The 15,022-nt window shown below is 40.7% G+C and overlaps 1 protein-coding gene across 1 annotated transcript in view; it reads right to left on the bottom strand.

Moving 5' to 3' along the window:
* zdhhc2 (zinc finger DHHC-type palmitoyltransferase 2) overlaps positions 1-15,022 on the bottom strand; it is a 249,563-nt gene that overhangs the window by 12,246 nt on the left and 222,295 nt on the right. The window contains exons 9-10 of the mRNA XM_039750921.1: positions 10,249-10,375; positions 3,065-3,157 (exon numbers count right to left, since the gene is read on the bottom strand). Of these exons, the coding sequence (XP_039606855.1) occupies positions 3,065-3,157; positions 10,249-10,375 (220 nt within the window). The remainder of the gene's footprint in view (positions 1-3,064; positions 3,158-10,248; positions 10,376-15,022) is intronic.

Below are 15,022 nucleotides of genomic sequence, written 5' to 3'. Positions count from 1 at the left end.
ACATAACTATGTAAGTACACTTGTTTTTGGATCAGTGATAAATTGGAAACTGAGGTTGTGGCGATTTTTCTCTGCGTATCGTGATACTGTCTTCTTGGGGTTCCTCTGTCGACAGAAATTTTTTATACAGGTCCTCTGCCAAACCGACGGCCAGAGAATCCTGCCGACTTCGCCACTGTGACAGATAGGGGACGCTGTCATCCCCTTGAACCCTCGGACCAGACGCCAGAAACCAGATAAAAGTCCATTAATTAGTTTTATTTGGACAATAACATGCACAAAGCACCCTCCACTCCACAATACTCATATAACAATACAATTCACAATCAATAATCAAATAAACAATCCTCCACTCTCCCAGATGCATTGTCCCCTGCCACCCGACTCAGCTCATCTGTCTGGGATTTCCCAGAGTCCTTTATAGTCCATGACCCGGAAGTGCTTCTGAGCCCTCAGTCCACGTCATTATCCAGGGTAAGGTAAAAACTCCTCTTCTTCATCCGGGCTATTGGACAAATAACAGTCTCTGGGCCTCCCTGCAGCGACCCCTGGTGGCCCCGACGTTATCCAGCAGGGCTGTACAGGAAAACTCCATAGTCCATGATGCCCTGCTGGAATTCGGGGCATCTCCATGTCGCAGGGAGGTCTCCCTCTGGCGGCCTGGGGGTATTGGCCGGGATGAATGGCCGGCCATAGTCCACAACATGTATGTGTCCATTGTAATTTTCTGTGTTTACACTCTTTTTAGTCTCTTTATTATAGCAATAGTGATTTTAGAAGCCACTCATCTGTATACATAAGCGGATAAGTAGAGAAGCTGTCAGCCCAAACACTAACCCTCAAAATTAAAACTGCCTTTCCTAGTTTGGGAATTCATTAAATTACTTTTTCAGTTTAGTGTTTTTTTTTTTAATTCAAAAGATATTATACAGTCATATTTGTGAGTAGTTTCTTTTACAATTTGTGTCTTGAATCTTGTTTCTTTTATTCCAAACTAACTTTATACATTTCTATTGGTTGTTTTTGTTTATTATAAATCATAACATTATATTTTTAAAGTTTTCAAGCACTTTTGTTTTGTTTTTATCACAGCCATTTAGGGGAAATGTTCAATGATAATGTTTTAAAGATGGTACAACTGTGCAGTTGCATATTACCTCATCACCCTACCAAAGTGGTGGTGGAGTATTCACAGAAGTCAAATTTAAAGACAAAGTCTTTACAAAAACATCCATTTTGTCTGAGACTTAGTTAGGGAAGAGGAAGGAAGGTTTTTGGACAATATCTTATATATAAACGTCTACACGTGGAAGTGTGTGTGTCTATCTAGCCCGGAAGTGAGAAGTGGAGTTGGGGTAAGGGCTCCACCTCCGAGGAAACAGAAAACTCGCTTAGACACTAATAACACAAGTGAGACGAGCATGTCAGCAAAATAAAAAACCTCATAAGAAGGTCAATGTCACTTAGCTGCTAACATCAGCAAACCGGTATCCCTTTCACTTTTCCTCCCGCCGCTAATACACAAGCAATGCAAGCACATCGGCAAAACGAATCCTCCTAGGACAGAGTTGCCCAGAGTAGTTCCTTTAAATTACCTGACATCTCTACATTTCAGTTTTTTTCTGATTATTTCAATAGTTCCTAGAACCCTGGGCTTTTTACAGGGCAGGCTTACACAGCTAGTTCCTTTTTATTTTTAATGTACTTCAGCACCAATTCATTTGACTGAATTTATACCATAGCTGGTGTTTTTACTCTTTTAATTGGGCCATTCTCTGTGAGACTGCAGTAGAGCTGTGGGTGAAGAATGCCATGACCTCTGACAGGATATCATTCATCTGATTGCTGTAAGCAAACAGTGGTGAATAAAGTTTTGGGTTATGCCACCTAATCAGCAGGCTTGACAAACGACTGACAGAATTTGGTGGGGTAGGCTGGAGAGGGGGTTGAATGAGAAATGAGACACCATAGCATGTGATCTACAGAGACTCTTCCTTCTTTGGTAGCTTTGGCTTGTTTGTCATGGAGCATACCAGGTCAGATAATCATGGCCAGCTGGTCTTTTTAGATTCTAGTTAATTTCCCATCTAACTCTTAGCGTTAGAACCAATGCAAATGGCCTGCTACCAGAAGTAACGCTTCTTAGGTAGAAATAACAAAGCAGGGTCTGTGCTGCTATTTTTCAAGATCAGCAAAGCAATTTCTGATTGGCAGTTATAAATAAAAACAGATAATCTTTCCAGCTATGGTAGATTACTTGTAGCCAATTACCGAAGTAAGGTAACACATTGTGCCTGTAGCAGAAACACTAAATCCTGGACAGGGTGCCAGTCCATCACAGTACACACTTGTGCTCACACTTACACTCATTCACACTGATCAAAATAGAGGAGGCAATTACCTAAAACACACATTTTTGGAATTTGGAAAGAAAATATGAGTGTGAATGTTATGCCAGACTCTTTCAGTGGAAGTAGGAACCTAAACTTCTAAGGTGATGTACATTTATCAAAACCAAGAAGCTACAGTGAGCATAGTAAAACTAAGACTGAACAGCTTCATCACCCTGGTGCAATGATTCATTGTTGCTCCTCTTCTAAACTTACAGTAAGATTGGATACAATAACAGATACACGAGTCTGTGGACTCAGCATTGCTTGACTGTGTTGATAATCGGGCACTCTTTGGAAAGGGCTTATGCCACATTCTAGGTCTTCAGATATTGGATGGCCATTGTCAGAAAGTTTGATTACCACTCCCCATAAGTTTAATTTCTTCACAGCCCCTGTTTACCCATTTATACTCCCAAAATTTCCAAAGTTTTAGTTCAGAGGGTTTGCAGTTTCTTTTGACTTGGTCAAAATTTTGCATAAATAAATCTTACTTTTTGGTTATATATTGTCATTGGTATAAAATATGTTAATCTAGCATCATTGATTTATCTTTGAAATATTACCAATTCCCAGTACTCAACCATAATACAGTAGTTTTAACAAAAGAGTAATTCATTGTTAATATAGCATGCACATCTTGTAAAGTAGAAAAAGAAAAAAAAAGTCCATACTTTTTGACGGCTGCATTGTTCCCAGCAGGAGTTGGGGGCTGTTCAGGATCCTGGTTCACGAGACATGTTGGGAAAGAGCAGCCATCTCCTAAGCTATAAAAAAAACACATTAATTTACTCTGCTATACTTTAGAAAGTTCGGCTATTTACTCCTGTAATAAGTGTACATATTTAATATGTCACTGTACTCTGTACAAATTTTTTATAAATCTTCTTTTTACTCACATGCAGAGCTAATACAATGCCAGATTTAGCACAGGGACTCATCATTTAGAACAGCTAGGCAAGCATTAGAAGACAAGACAGGGACAACTGCGAAATGGGCATTGCCTACTATTTTTGTGTGTGAACGTCAGCATGAAACTGTATCCTCTTTACCTTGTTTGAAATGGCATGATTCACTGAAGTGGGGGCCTGCACATGAAGAAAGAGTATAAAGCCTTGGAACATTGCCTGGCACACCTTTGAAGCTGACAGACGGATGGGAGATAACGTCATCTGATCCTGAAAATCCTTCTAATGCAGCGACGAAAATGGCAGACTCTACACATTGGGCCAATACTCCTGAAGGTCTTGCCTTTGCTTCCTTTGTCTGTTATGCAGCGCAAACCGTCATTAAAGAAAGCTAAGATATTTCTCCTATGTTATTTGTTACCGCCGTATCACTAAGGGAGGGGTATCGCCTTTTTATAATATATCTATAAAGTATCGGGTTATGTAACATGCCTGAAGTAGTATGAACACTGCAGAACATTGGTATTAGCTGACAGTAACATTTGAAGCACATACCCTGTATTGTTTCATTTACAGTTTATTTAAGTCATAATATACTGTAGATAAAACTATAATTGTAGATTCACTTATTACAATGTAAATAACATTAAATTTAAGCTGTCAGTACAAAGAAACAGGCTGTTCAAGCTGGTAACCAATCAAATTAAGTTTTTTTATGATGAAATTTTATTAATAAAATGAAAAAGAAGTACTTTACAGAGAACTCACTAATGAATTTTCCTTTAGAATAAAAGTATCATATGCGGTGAGCTGGTGCCCTGCCTGGGGTTTGTTTCCTGCCTTGCGCCCTGTGTTGGCTGGGATTGGCTCCAGCAGACCCCCGTGACCCTGTAGTTAGGATATAGTACAGTGACCAGATTTTTTCTGTGGGCAACCTGGGACACCAGGCGGGGGGCCCCAGAAGCCAGATAGACTTTAATAATGGAAATGCCTATTTTCGTGTTTCCAGCACCTTATTCTTTGTTTCTTCCATTCGAAACAATCATATTATTAAGCCACAAACATATACCCATTTTCAAAGTAGGGTTCTATACCATTGTATGCTATTTTTTGTGAAATTACAGGTTAGATCTTGCCAAAAACAGTTCGTGAAAATTGACTGAAAGACACGCTTTCCTGAAGAGCAAATAAACTCATTAGTGTACATTATTAGGTCAGTTACACTTGCAGGATAAACATGCTTCATTTACAATATTGCATCCCACGTACACGTGCTACTGCTAGTGCATGTCCCGACTTCAAAAGAAGAAACAGCAAACCAAATTCCAAAGAGGCAAGGGAAGAAGCAATGTCACTCTGCACTCTAAACTAAAGGAAAATAAAGTAAAATACAGCTGTAAGTGTAAGAAACAGGCAAGCATCTGCAAATGTTGTTGTGACTTGTGTCAAATATTCATTCATTATTAATATATAAATTAATATTATCAGATTCACAACTATGACGAAATTTACAGAGAGTACAGTCTGCAGACTTGAGACTATACAGTAAAGTGTTTACAGCAGTACTTACTTAAAGAATAAAGAGCTAAAATTAAAGTAAAAAATAAACTTTGCCAGCACTTTCAATTTTGTCCTACAAAATAAATTGGCAAGTTTAACTCGTTTAAGTTTAAGCTTTAACTTCAGTAAAAACGGCTCACCTCGAACGCCGTATTGACGAGTGAATGACTGAATCAGGCATCAGCTCTTATATCAGGCTCAGAGCAGGAATAATAAGATAATTCCTGGCTCAGAGCCTAGCATAGCCAAAACGTGTCGTATCACAAGGCACAGCCGATACCATCCGACGATGCTTCCGCCTTCTCACCTTCCGTGCGTTTCCATACTGCAAACAATGGCCACCAGCAGGCGTCATACTCAGAAGAAGCCGTCGACTAACCATCTGACGTCATGATGGGTAGAAAGTATGATTTGGAATCAGAAAGACTGAATGGGGTCTAGGCCTGTAGGGAAAAGTACGCATTTTGTCGGAAAACACCACAGGCCGGGACATTTCCTGATCTTTCGGGGACGCCGGGACAGGTGATCCAATAATAGGGGCTGTCCCAGGTAAACCAGGACGTCTGGTCACTGTAGAGCGGGTTGGATGATGGATGGATGGATAAAAGTATCATAATAAAAGTGCATGTAATATGAATGGGAATAAATTGCTCTTAAAAGTAATCTTTCACATACTTTAAAATTTTGCGCATTGGCAGCATTACTTACACTGTGTCTTAAATAGCAAATATTATCAAAAACTCTTAAATAGTAATACAGAAAACTATTTTAACCAACTTAAAACCTATTCAATATACAGGGTGGGCCATTTATATGGATACACCTTAATAAAATGGGAATGGTTGGTGATATTAACTTCCTGTTTGTGGCACATTAGTATATGTGAGAGGGGAAACTTTTCAAGATGGGTGGTGACCATGGTGGCCATTTTGAAGTCGGCCATTTTGGATCCAACTTTTGTTTTTTCAATAGGAAGATGGTCATGTGACACATCAAACTTATTGGGAATTTCACAAGAAAAACAATGGTGTGCTTGGTTTTAAAGTAACTTTATTCTTTCATGAGTTATTTACAAGTTTCTCTTTGTTTACAGCCATTGACATGTCGCAGAGGTTAACACGTGAGGAGCGGATAGAAATTGTGTTGATGTCTGGGGAACGCAGTAACCGGGTCATTGCAGCAGATTTCAATGCAAGACACCCTACGAGACCACCCATCTCCCATGCTACAGTTAGCAAACTGCTTGCTAAGTTTTGTGAAACTGGTTCAGTGTTGGATTTGCCAAAATGTGGACGCATGAAAACTGTCACTAATGAAGAAACATCAGTGGCTGGCCTAGCTTCATTCAGCAAGAGCCCACAGCGTAGCACTCGCCGCATGTCACTGGAGAGTGGCATTAGTCGAACATCCCTTCGGCGGATATTAGCTACTCACAAATGGCACCCTTACAAACTCCAGCTACTGCAGCATCTCAACGAGGTTGACCCAGATTGGCGCACTGAATTTGCAGAATGGGCAAAACAAAAATTGGAACAGGACCCTCAGTTTACGCAGAAGATTTTGTTCAGTGATGAGACAAACTTTTATGTGAATGGTGAAGTTAACAAACAAAACCACCGCTATTGGTCTGACACTAACCCAAGACTGTTGGAACAAAAAAATTGATGGTATGGTGTGGTATATGGGGTACAAAGATAGTGGGGCCATTCTTCATCAATGGAAACCTCAAGGCCACTGGATATGCGAAATTGCTACATGATGATGTGTTTCCCTCTTTATGCACTGAAGCTGGCACGTTCCCTGAGTTTTTCCAGCAAGATGGTGCACCACCACATTATGGATGTCAGGTCCGAGCATTCCAGATGAACAGTTTCTGGAAAGCGGATTGGTCGTCGTGGGCCAGTTGAATGGCCCCCAGGGTCTCCCGATCTGACCCTCTTAGACTTTTATCTTTGGGGTCATCTGAAGGCAATTGTCTATGCTGTGAAGATATGAGATGTGCAGCACCTGAAACTACGGATACTGGAAGCCTGTGCTAGCATTTCTCCTGCGGTGTTGCTATCAGTGTGTGAAGTGTGGGAGAAGAGGGTTGCATTGACAATCCAACACAATGGGCAGCACATTGAACACATTTTATAAGTGGTCAGAAACTTGTAAATAACTCATGAAAGAATAAAGTTATGTTAAAACCAAGCACACCATTGTTTTTCTTGTGAAATTCCCAATAAGTTTGATGCGTCACATGACCCTCTTCCTATTGAAAAAACAAAAGTTGGATCCAAAATGGCCGAAAGGTCATGCACCCTTGCTAGAAGATTCACTGTGGAAATTATAAAGAATACTTACAGTATATATAATCAGAATAGATGTCTGCTATGAAACATAATAGGAATATTTCTAGTGTGTTTCCACTACAACATTAATAAAAGTGTAACATAAACCAAGAGTGAGGGCGCTACCTACAACTACACGCTCATTCAGGAAGATGTCCCCTGAGGCAGAGCAGGCTCTGAGAGACTGCTTTGGAACTACAGACTGGGATATATTGCTTGGGTCACATAGTGAGAATATTGAAGAGGCTGTTGAATGCACAACTGATTACATCAACTTCTGTATGGACATTGTAGTTCCAGTAAGAACAGTATGCTGCTATGCTAACAACAAGCCATGGGTTACAAGTGACATCAAGGGCCTTTTGAACCAGAAGAAAAGGGCTTTTAAAGGTGGTGATAAGCATGAGCTCAAGTGCGTGCAGAAGGAGCTCGAGTCCAGCTCAGGGCGGCGAAAGAGCAGTACAGGAGAAGGCTGGAGCAGAAGTTGCAGAACAACAGCATGAAGGAAGTGTGGGATGGGATGAAGATTATCACTGGCTGCAGCTCAAGCGGGTGCCGCCATCGAGACAGACGTGGAGAGAGCAAACCAAATGAACAACTTCTTTAATAGGTTTGATCACAGTAACCCACTCTCACCTCGAGTACTGCATCCTCCAACCATCCTTCTGCTGATACCAGCATAGGTGAGACATCCCCACCCACAATTACAGCAGCCCAGGTGAGCAGAGAGCTGAAAAGACTTTGTGCCAGCAAAGCAGCGGGTCCAGATGGTGTATCGCCACGATTGCTGAAGGCCTGTGCGTTGGAACTGGGGAGTCCTCTACAGCGCATCTTCAACCTGAGCCTGGAACAGGGGAGAGTCCCAAGGCTTTGGAAAACATCTTGTATCACTCCTGTCCCAAAGGTATCACGTCCTAGTGAGCTGAATGACTTCCGCCTGTTGCTCTGACGTCACATCTGATGAAGACCATGGAGGGCTGCTGCTTCACCACCTGAGGCCACAGGTCCCCATGCCCTCGACCCTCTGCAGTTCGCATACCAGGAGAAGGTGGGAGCGGAGGATGCCATCATCTATATGCTTCACCGATCCCTCTCCCACCTGGACAGAGGCAGTGGTGCTGTAAGAATTATGATTTTGGACTTCTCTAGCGCCTTCAACACCATCCAACCTCTGCTCCTTAGAGACAAGCTGACTGAGATGGGAGTAGATTCACACCTGTGGCATGGATTGTGGACTATCTTACAGACAGACCTCAATATGTGCGTCTTGGGAACTGCAGGTCTGACATTGTGTGCAGCAATACAGGGCGCCGAGGGACTGTACTTTCTCGGTCCTGTTCAATCTATATACATCAGACTTCCAATATGACTCGAGTCCTGCCACGTGCAAAAGTTCGCTGATGACACTGCTATTGTGGGCTGCATCAGGAGTGGGCAGGAGGAGGAGTACAGAAAGTTAATCAAAGACTTTGTTAAATGGTGCGACTCAAACCACTTACACCTTAACACCAGCAAGACCAAGGAGCTGGTGGTGGATTTTAGGAGGCCCAGGCCCCTCATGGACCCTGTGATCATCAGAGGTGACTGTGTGCAGAGGGTGCAGACCTTAAATATCTGGGAGTGCAGCTGGATGACAAATTGGACTGGACTGCCAATACTGATGCTCTATGTAAGAAAGGTCAGAGCAGACTATACTTTCTGAGAAGGTTGGCATCCTTCAACATCTGCAGTAAGATGCTGCAGATGTTCTACCAGACGGTTGTGGCGAGTGCCCTCTTCTACGTGGTGGTGTGCTGGGGTGGCAGCATAAAGATGAAAGACGCCTCACGCCTGGACAAACTTGTTAAGAAGGCAGGCTCTATTGTAGGAGTAAAGTTGGACAGTTTAACATCTGTGGCAGAGCGACGGGCATTAAGCAAACTCCTGTCAATCATGAAGAATCCACTGCATCCACTTAACAGTGTCATCTCCAGGCAGAGGAGTAGCTTCAGTGACAGACTTTTATCACTGTCCTGCTCTACTGACAGACTGAGGAGATCGCTCCTCCCCCACACTATGCGACTCTTCAATTCCACCCCGGGGAGTAAATGCTAACGTTAATTTTATTTTAATTTTTTTCATTTTTATTACTATTTAATTTAATATTGTTTCTTTGTATCAGTATACTGCTGCTGGATTATGTGAATTTCCCCTTGGGATTAATAAAGTATCTATCTATCTATCTATCTATCTATCTATCTATCTATCTATCTATCTATCTATCTATCTATCTAACATATAAGTTACTGTCTTCAAAGCTTCAATATCCAGTATGGAAATTTTATTCTCAGCTGTTCTTAGAAAAACAGATTTCCTGTGTAAAATTCCATGCTATTGACAATGACAAACGTAAAAATGTATGCATATGCCATGTAAAATATTAATATTGAATATAGTTTACTGAATAAGTAGTCAGTCAGTCATTGTCCAACCCTAACACAGGGTCATGGGGGTCTGCTGGAGCCAATCCCAGCCAGCACAAGGCGCAAGGCAGGAACAAACCCCGGGCAGGGCGCTATCCCACTGCAGGGCACACACACACACACACCAGGGACAATTTAGAATTGCCAATGCACCTAACCTGCAAGTCTTTGGACTGTGGGAGGAAACCCATGGTATCACAGGGAGAACATGCAAACTCCACACAGGGATGACCCAGGAAGCGAACACAGGGCTCCTTACTGCAAGGCAGCAGCGCTACCACCATTGTGCCGCCCACTGAAAAATTAATTATATGAATTCTAATCTGTAATACCAGTACAGCAGAAAAAGTACATACACACACATTCTATTTGTAAAAAAGTGACATGTGGGATAGAGTAGAATTTGCTAATACAAAAAATAATTTCTTAAATAAAAAAATGAAATTTAGATATTTCCCTGCACAGATCTGTGTTGAGTCAAGATGATGAATAAGGCCCTATGTTCACTTTAGCATATATGAATCCAGGAAATGTGGTTAAATGAGACCAAGTTATTAAAAAAATGGTGGACAAATTGAAAAATGAAATCACATACCTTGTAAAAACTGGCAAAAACCAATACTTCTTTTCATCGCCAAACACCTGACGAAGATTTTTGCTGAAACCCAGGCTGAATCCATTTTTATCAGCTCCATGTCGAAAAGCAGGTGCTCGGAAGGCCTCTAAAAATAAACAGTACAATGTTTTAGTATTTAGGGTATAGTTCCCTTGATATTAATTACTTTTCAAAAGAATGCTAGCATACTTCCCAGTTTGGAAAACCTTCTCAACTAGGCCAAGACTGACATATCACTTTACCCCATTTTACTTCCAGAGGGAAACATTATGCTCTAAAGCCTTGGTGGAAAGCACTCTTCTGCTGGTGCCATTGGCTTGGTACTAAAAGTGTTAGTGAGCATCATTTGAAATTCCATGAATTCCAGCATGCTTTCACATCACATTGCCAGCCACAGCCAAAATTGTCAGGAGGACTTCTCAGGACGATACAAAAATGGTAGTTGATGGCTGATCTAAAGAAGTAGCTGAAGTTTCCAGACACCTTTGCGGTGAACTGGTATCTGAGAAAACAATGGATTGTGACCCAGGAAAAATACATGGAAGAAACTAAACATGGAAGGCTTAAATGTGAGCACTTGGTGAGCAAGTGGCTCAGACAGTGGTGGCATGCAGTACTGTATGTGTCCATTGAGATGAGCTGCAGACTTTCTGAAGTTCAGTCACTCTGCAAAGCCTACATTGTTCTTAATACAAGAAGATGACTTGCTATTATGGTCATTGAATTTTCACTCTAATCTCTAAATAAGAAATGGTTCAAATCCCTTGCCATCAAAAATTCCATTTTCAGAACCTTGAAATGTACTCTGTTTAATTTTAGCACTTGGGGAAATGTGCAATAAAGCAATCAGTATTGTGTCTTTTTCGACACAGCAGTACATTTTTCTTCAAGCTAAAACTGTAAAACCTCAGGCTATCCTAAGGAACCTTGGTAGTCTACCATGCTCTGAAATGTATCAGCTTCACATGCAGTGACTTCAGTTTGCTTCATATTTTTGTTGTCTGCAAACTCAGCAGGTACTGTAGATCAGGATCAATTGCAGCTTTTTATTTGCTCTAAAAAATGCAAATTGAAAACAGGTTTAAACACATACATGAATATTGTGAAAATACAGATTGATGTCGAATTAAGTTTGCTGAAACTTTCCCACCAATCAGACAGAGAAATAAATGGCTAAAAACCTATTTATGTTGCTATGTATTGCATGTTGATTAGCACTGGAATTTCGCTGTACTCTTTAGAGGAGTCATGATCTGGCTTATAAATGTAATTTTTTCCAACTGTTCCTTGGCCTCTGAAAATTATTTGAGTATGGTGTTTGGAGCTTCCAAGGCCAAGGAATCTAGTGATTATTTTCATTTTTTGCAAATCAGGTTCCCAACATCACACTTCATTATGTCACTAGTGAGACATTTTAAAAGCTGGTGCCATGCGTACCTAATTGAACAAGACTGGATTCATAGAAGAAAAAATTTGTGTCATTTCGTATAGTTAGTTTTGAATTTACTGTTTGCAACTATTTTTCTGCCCTATGATTATGATTTCCATCTCATGTTTCTGGGCTATGTTCTATGGCCGTAATTCTTGCATCACATCCTGCTTGTAGCAAAATGCATAGTATAGCAAAATGCCTGTTTATCAAAACAGGTACAATGGTACAATCATATCATGCATTTAGTTACCTCTGTTCACCAGATATGTTAGCCCTTATGTCCCTCTTTCTTTGTGCTTCTTGTTGCCTTTGTTCATCAGACATTGCTGCCCTCTTGTGGACACTGATGATATTACACTGACATTTTGAAAATGTATCCAGTGATCCCTCCTTTATCGTGGGGGTTGCTGTCCAGAACCCCCCGGAAAAGGTGAAAATCCACGAAGTAAAAACCATATGTTCATATGGTTATTTTTATATATTTTAAGCCCTTATAAACTCTCCTACACTCTTATAAACATTTTCCGTACAGTTATACAGCATAAACCCTTTGTATTCTCTTAGATATTAGGCAAGTTTCGTTGAAATTATGTATGTAAACACACTGTTTATATACAGTAAAACCTAAATATTATTTTAAAGATATCGAGCATCTCAAATATAACATATTTTACAGCCATTACGATAGACAGATCGTTTTGGAGCCATAACGAACGGCTTGACTATGCACAAAGATAAACACAAAAGAGCACAAAAGTTAACTCTTTACACTGCGAAACACGTTGATGCTAAATGAGCGAGGCGAGACTTCCTGGTTAACGCAGCACAATCGAATACGGTGCTCCGTTGCTGAGCCAATCAGCACACAGGAACTTAACTGCGTGCTCTGATTGGGTAGCTTCTTAACAATCCACCAATAGCGTCCCTTGTATGAAATCAACTGGGCAAACCAATTGAGGAAGCATGTACAGGAAGTAAAAAGACACATTGTCCGCAGAACCCGCGAAGCACCGAAAAATCTGCGTTATATATTTAGATATGCTTACATGTAAAATCCGCGATAGAGTGAAGCTGCGAAAGTCGAAGCGCGATATAGCGAAGGATTACTGTATATATAATCTAACGTCCTCCTTACTCATGCGCCAGCCTCACAGCATGTACTTTACCTCCACTTAGCTAACGAACAAGAGAACTACTTAACTGATTTGAATCAGGTTTTTTCTATAATTTGCTTGAACATTCCAGTTGATTTTGCAACTTCTCTCATCACGCTAAGAATCATAGTTCGCTTGCAGGAGTGATATATTTGAGCTAACTCGCACTCTATATATATAAGAGAGAGAGAGAGATTGTCTTCCTGGTTATGACTCCTGTGATTTTCCTGTGCCATATTCTGATGTTATTCTGTCTCAAAACTGCAAAACTGCTGTCTCCTTTCACAATCAGTACAACACCCCATAAACTTATTTTTTCAGAAATGGCTTGCCTACAATGAACATCTATGAATTATTCACGTCTGAGCCCACCTCTTAAGTCAAAACCTTAACAGTTTTCAACAAGAAAAGTGCAAGAAAAAAGAAAACACTTATTTTTCATTTTGTAACATCTATTGAAAACATCATTCTAATTATACAAATAGTACATTTCTCAAAACAGTTTCTGGAATACAATGCGGATCATCACACTGTTTGCTATTCCATGGAGTGTCCTGTTGTTTTGTCCTGAATCTTAAGCAAGTTTTTTTGACTAAACAAAGTCATCTTGATCACATGATCACAAGTGGCCTGTCTGTATGGAATCATCTGTGATAGACCATACAGCTTTGCAGTGAGCTCCTGCAAAAAACCTTGTAAATCACTGCTTCTTGTTGTCTCAGTAATGAGAGTTCTTTGTGAAAGACGTACAGTTTGTGTTTGTGGCAGCAATGTCCAAGAAATGTTCAATTTCTGGTACCATTCTATTGTTTTGTGTTTTGATATCTAATACTGGATAAGTTAATCAGGCAGGTCAACACCTGCCATTTTTTCATTGAATCTGACGACAGGTGAGGGACATGAAATGGTATTGGTATACCATCGCTTGACTTCACCCGCTGTTGTCCCCACTGAAAACTGCATTGATGATGGAACAGACATTCATCTCCTGCATGATCATCCACTTTAAGAAAGCCAGTGGGTCATCTCTGATCCACTCCCCTTGATCCGTCCCCTGCTTGACTGCTTAGTTAGACCGTTAGATACATTGAGCAAGGAGCCTTTCTAGTTTTCCTAGACATCTCACAGGTACCATATGTTCTGTCAAACAAATTCCAAAGGAGCTTTGGCCTTGTGAAACCTCTTTATACACATGATATTTGGAAGCAGGAACTAGGGATGAGTGACATTAGAGGGTAACATGAAAGTCCATGTCCTGTGTGAAAGTTAGTTTTTTTTGTGTGTACAGTGATCCCTCGCTATATCGCGCTTCGACTTTCGTGGCTTCACTCCATCGCAGATTTTAAATGTAAGCATATCTAAATATATATCACAGATTTTTTGCTAGTTCGCGGATTTCTGCGGGCAATGGGTCTTTTAATTTATGGTACATGCTTCCTCAGCTTGTTTGCCCAGTTGATTTCATACAAGGGGCGCTATTGGTGGATTGCTGAGAAACTACCCAATCAGAGCACGTATTACATATTAAATTAAATTCCTCAATGATATACAATATGCTTCCTGCGCGGTGCTTCGCACACTTAAAAGCTCTAACAGCCCGTATTGATTTTTGATTGTTTGCTTTTCTCTGTCTCTCTCACTCTCTCTGACATTCTCTGCTCCTAGCGGAGGGGGTGTGAGCAGAGCGGCTGTTTGCACAGTGGCTGTTTGCTTAGAAGATACGAACACTCCGCTAAAAAATGCTGAAAGACTACCTTAACATTGATCCCTTCATTGCGGCCGCTTTATCGCGGTGCTTCGCAGCCCAACAGCCCTGTTGATTTTTGATTGTTTACTTTTCTCTCTCTCTCTGACATTCTCTGCTCCTGACGCGCACTTCTTTTAAGAGGAAGATATGTTTGCATTCTTTTAATTGTGAGAAAGAACTGTCATGTCTGTCTTGTCATGGAGCACAGTTTAAACTTTTGACTAAACGGTGTTATTTCATGTCTAGAGGGCTCTAATGTTGTTAAAAAAACGTATTTAGAAGGTCATAAACAGGTTTTCAATGCTCTAACTGTAAAAATATTAGATTTATGAATATAGAATCCTACTTCGTTGAAATTCATTTATCTGTCTGGAGCGGATTAACCGCAATAAACAAGGGTTTACTGTATAACTGTACGGA

This window comes from Polypterus senegalus, chromosome 4 (assembly GCF_016835505.1).
Source record: "Polypterus senegalus isolate Bchr_013 chromosome 4, ASM1683550v1, whole genome shotgun sequence".
Classification (NCBI taxonomy): Eukaryota; Metazoa; Chordata; class Cladistia; order Polypteriformes; family Polypteridae; genus Polypterus; species Polypterus senegalus.
This window is presented reverse-complemented; position numbering and strand designations above follow the sequence as displayed.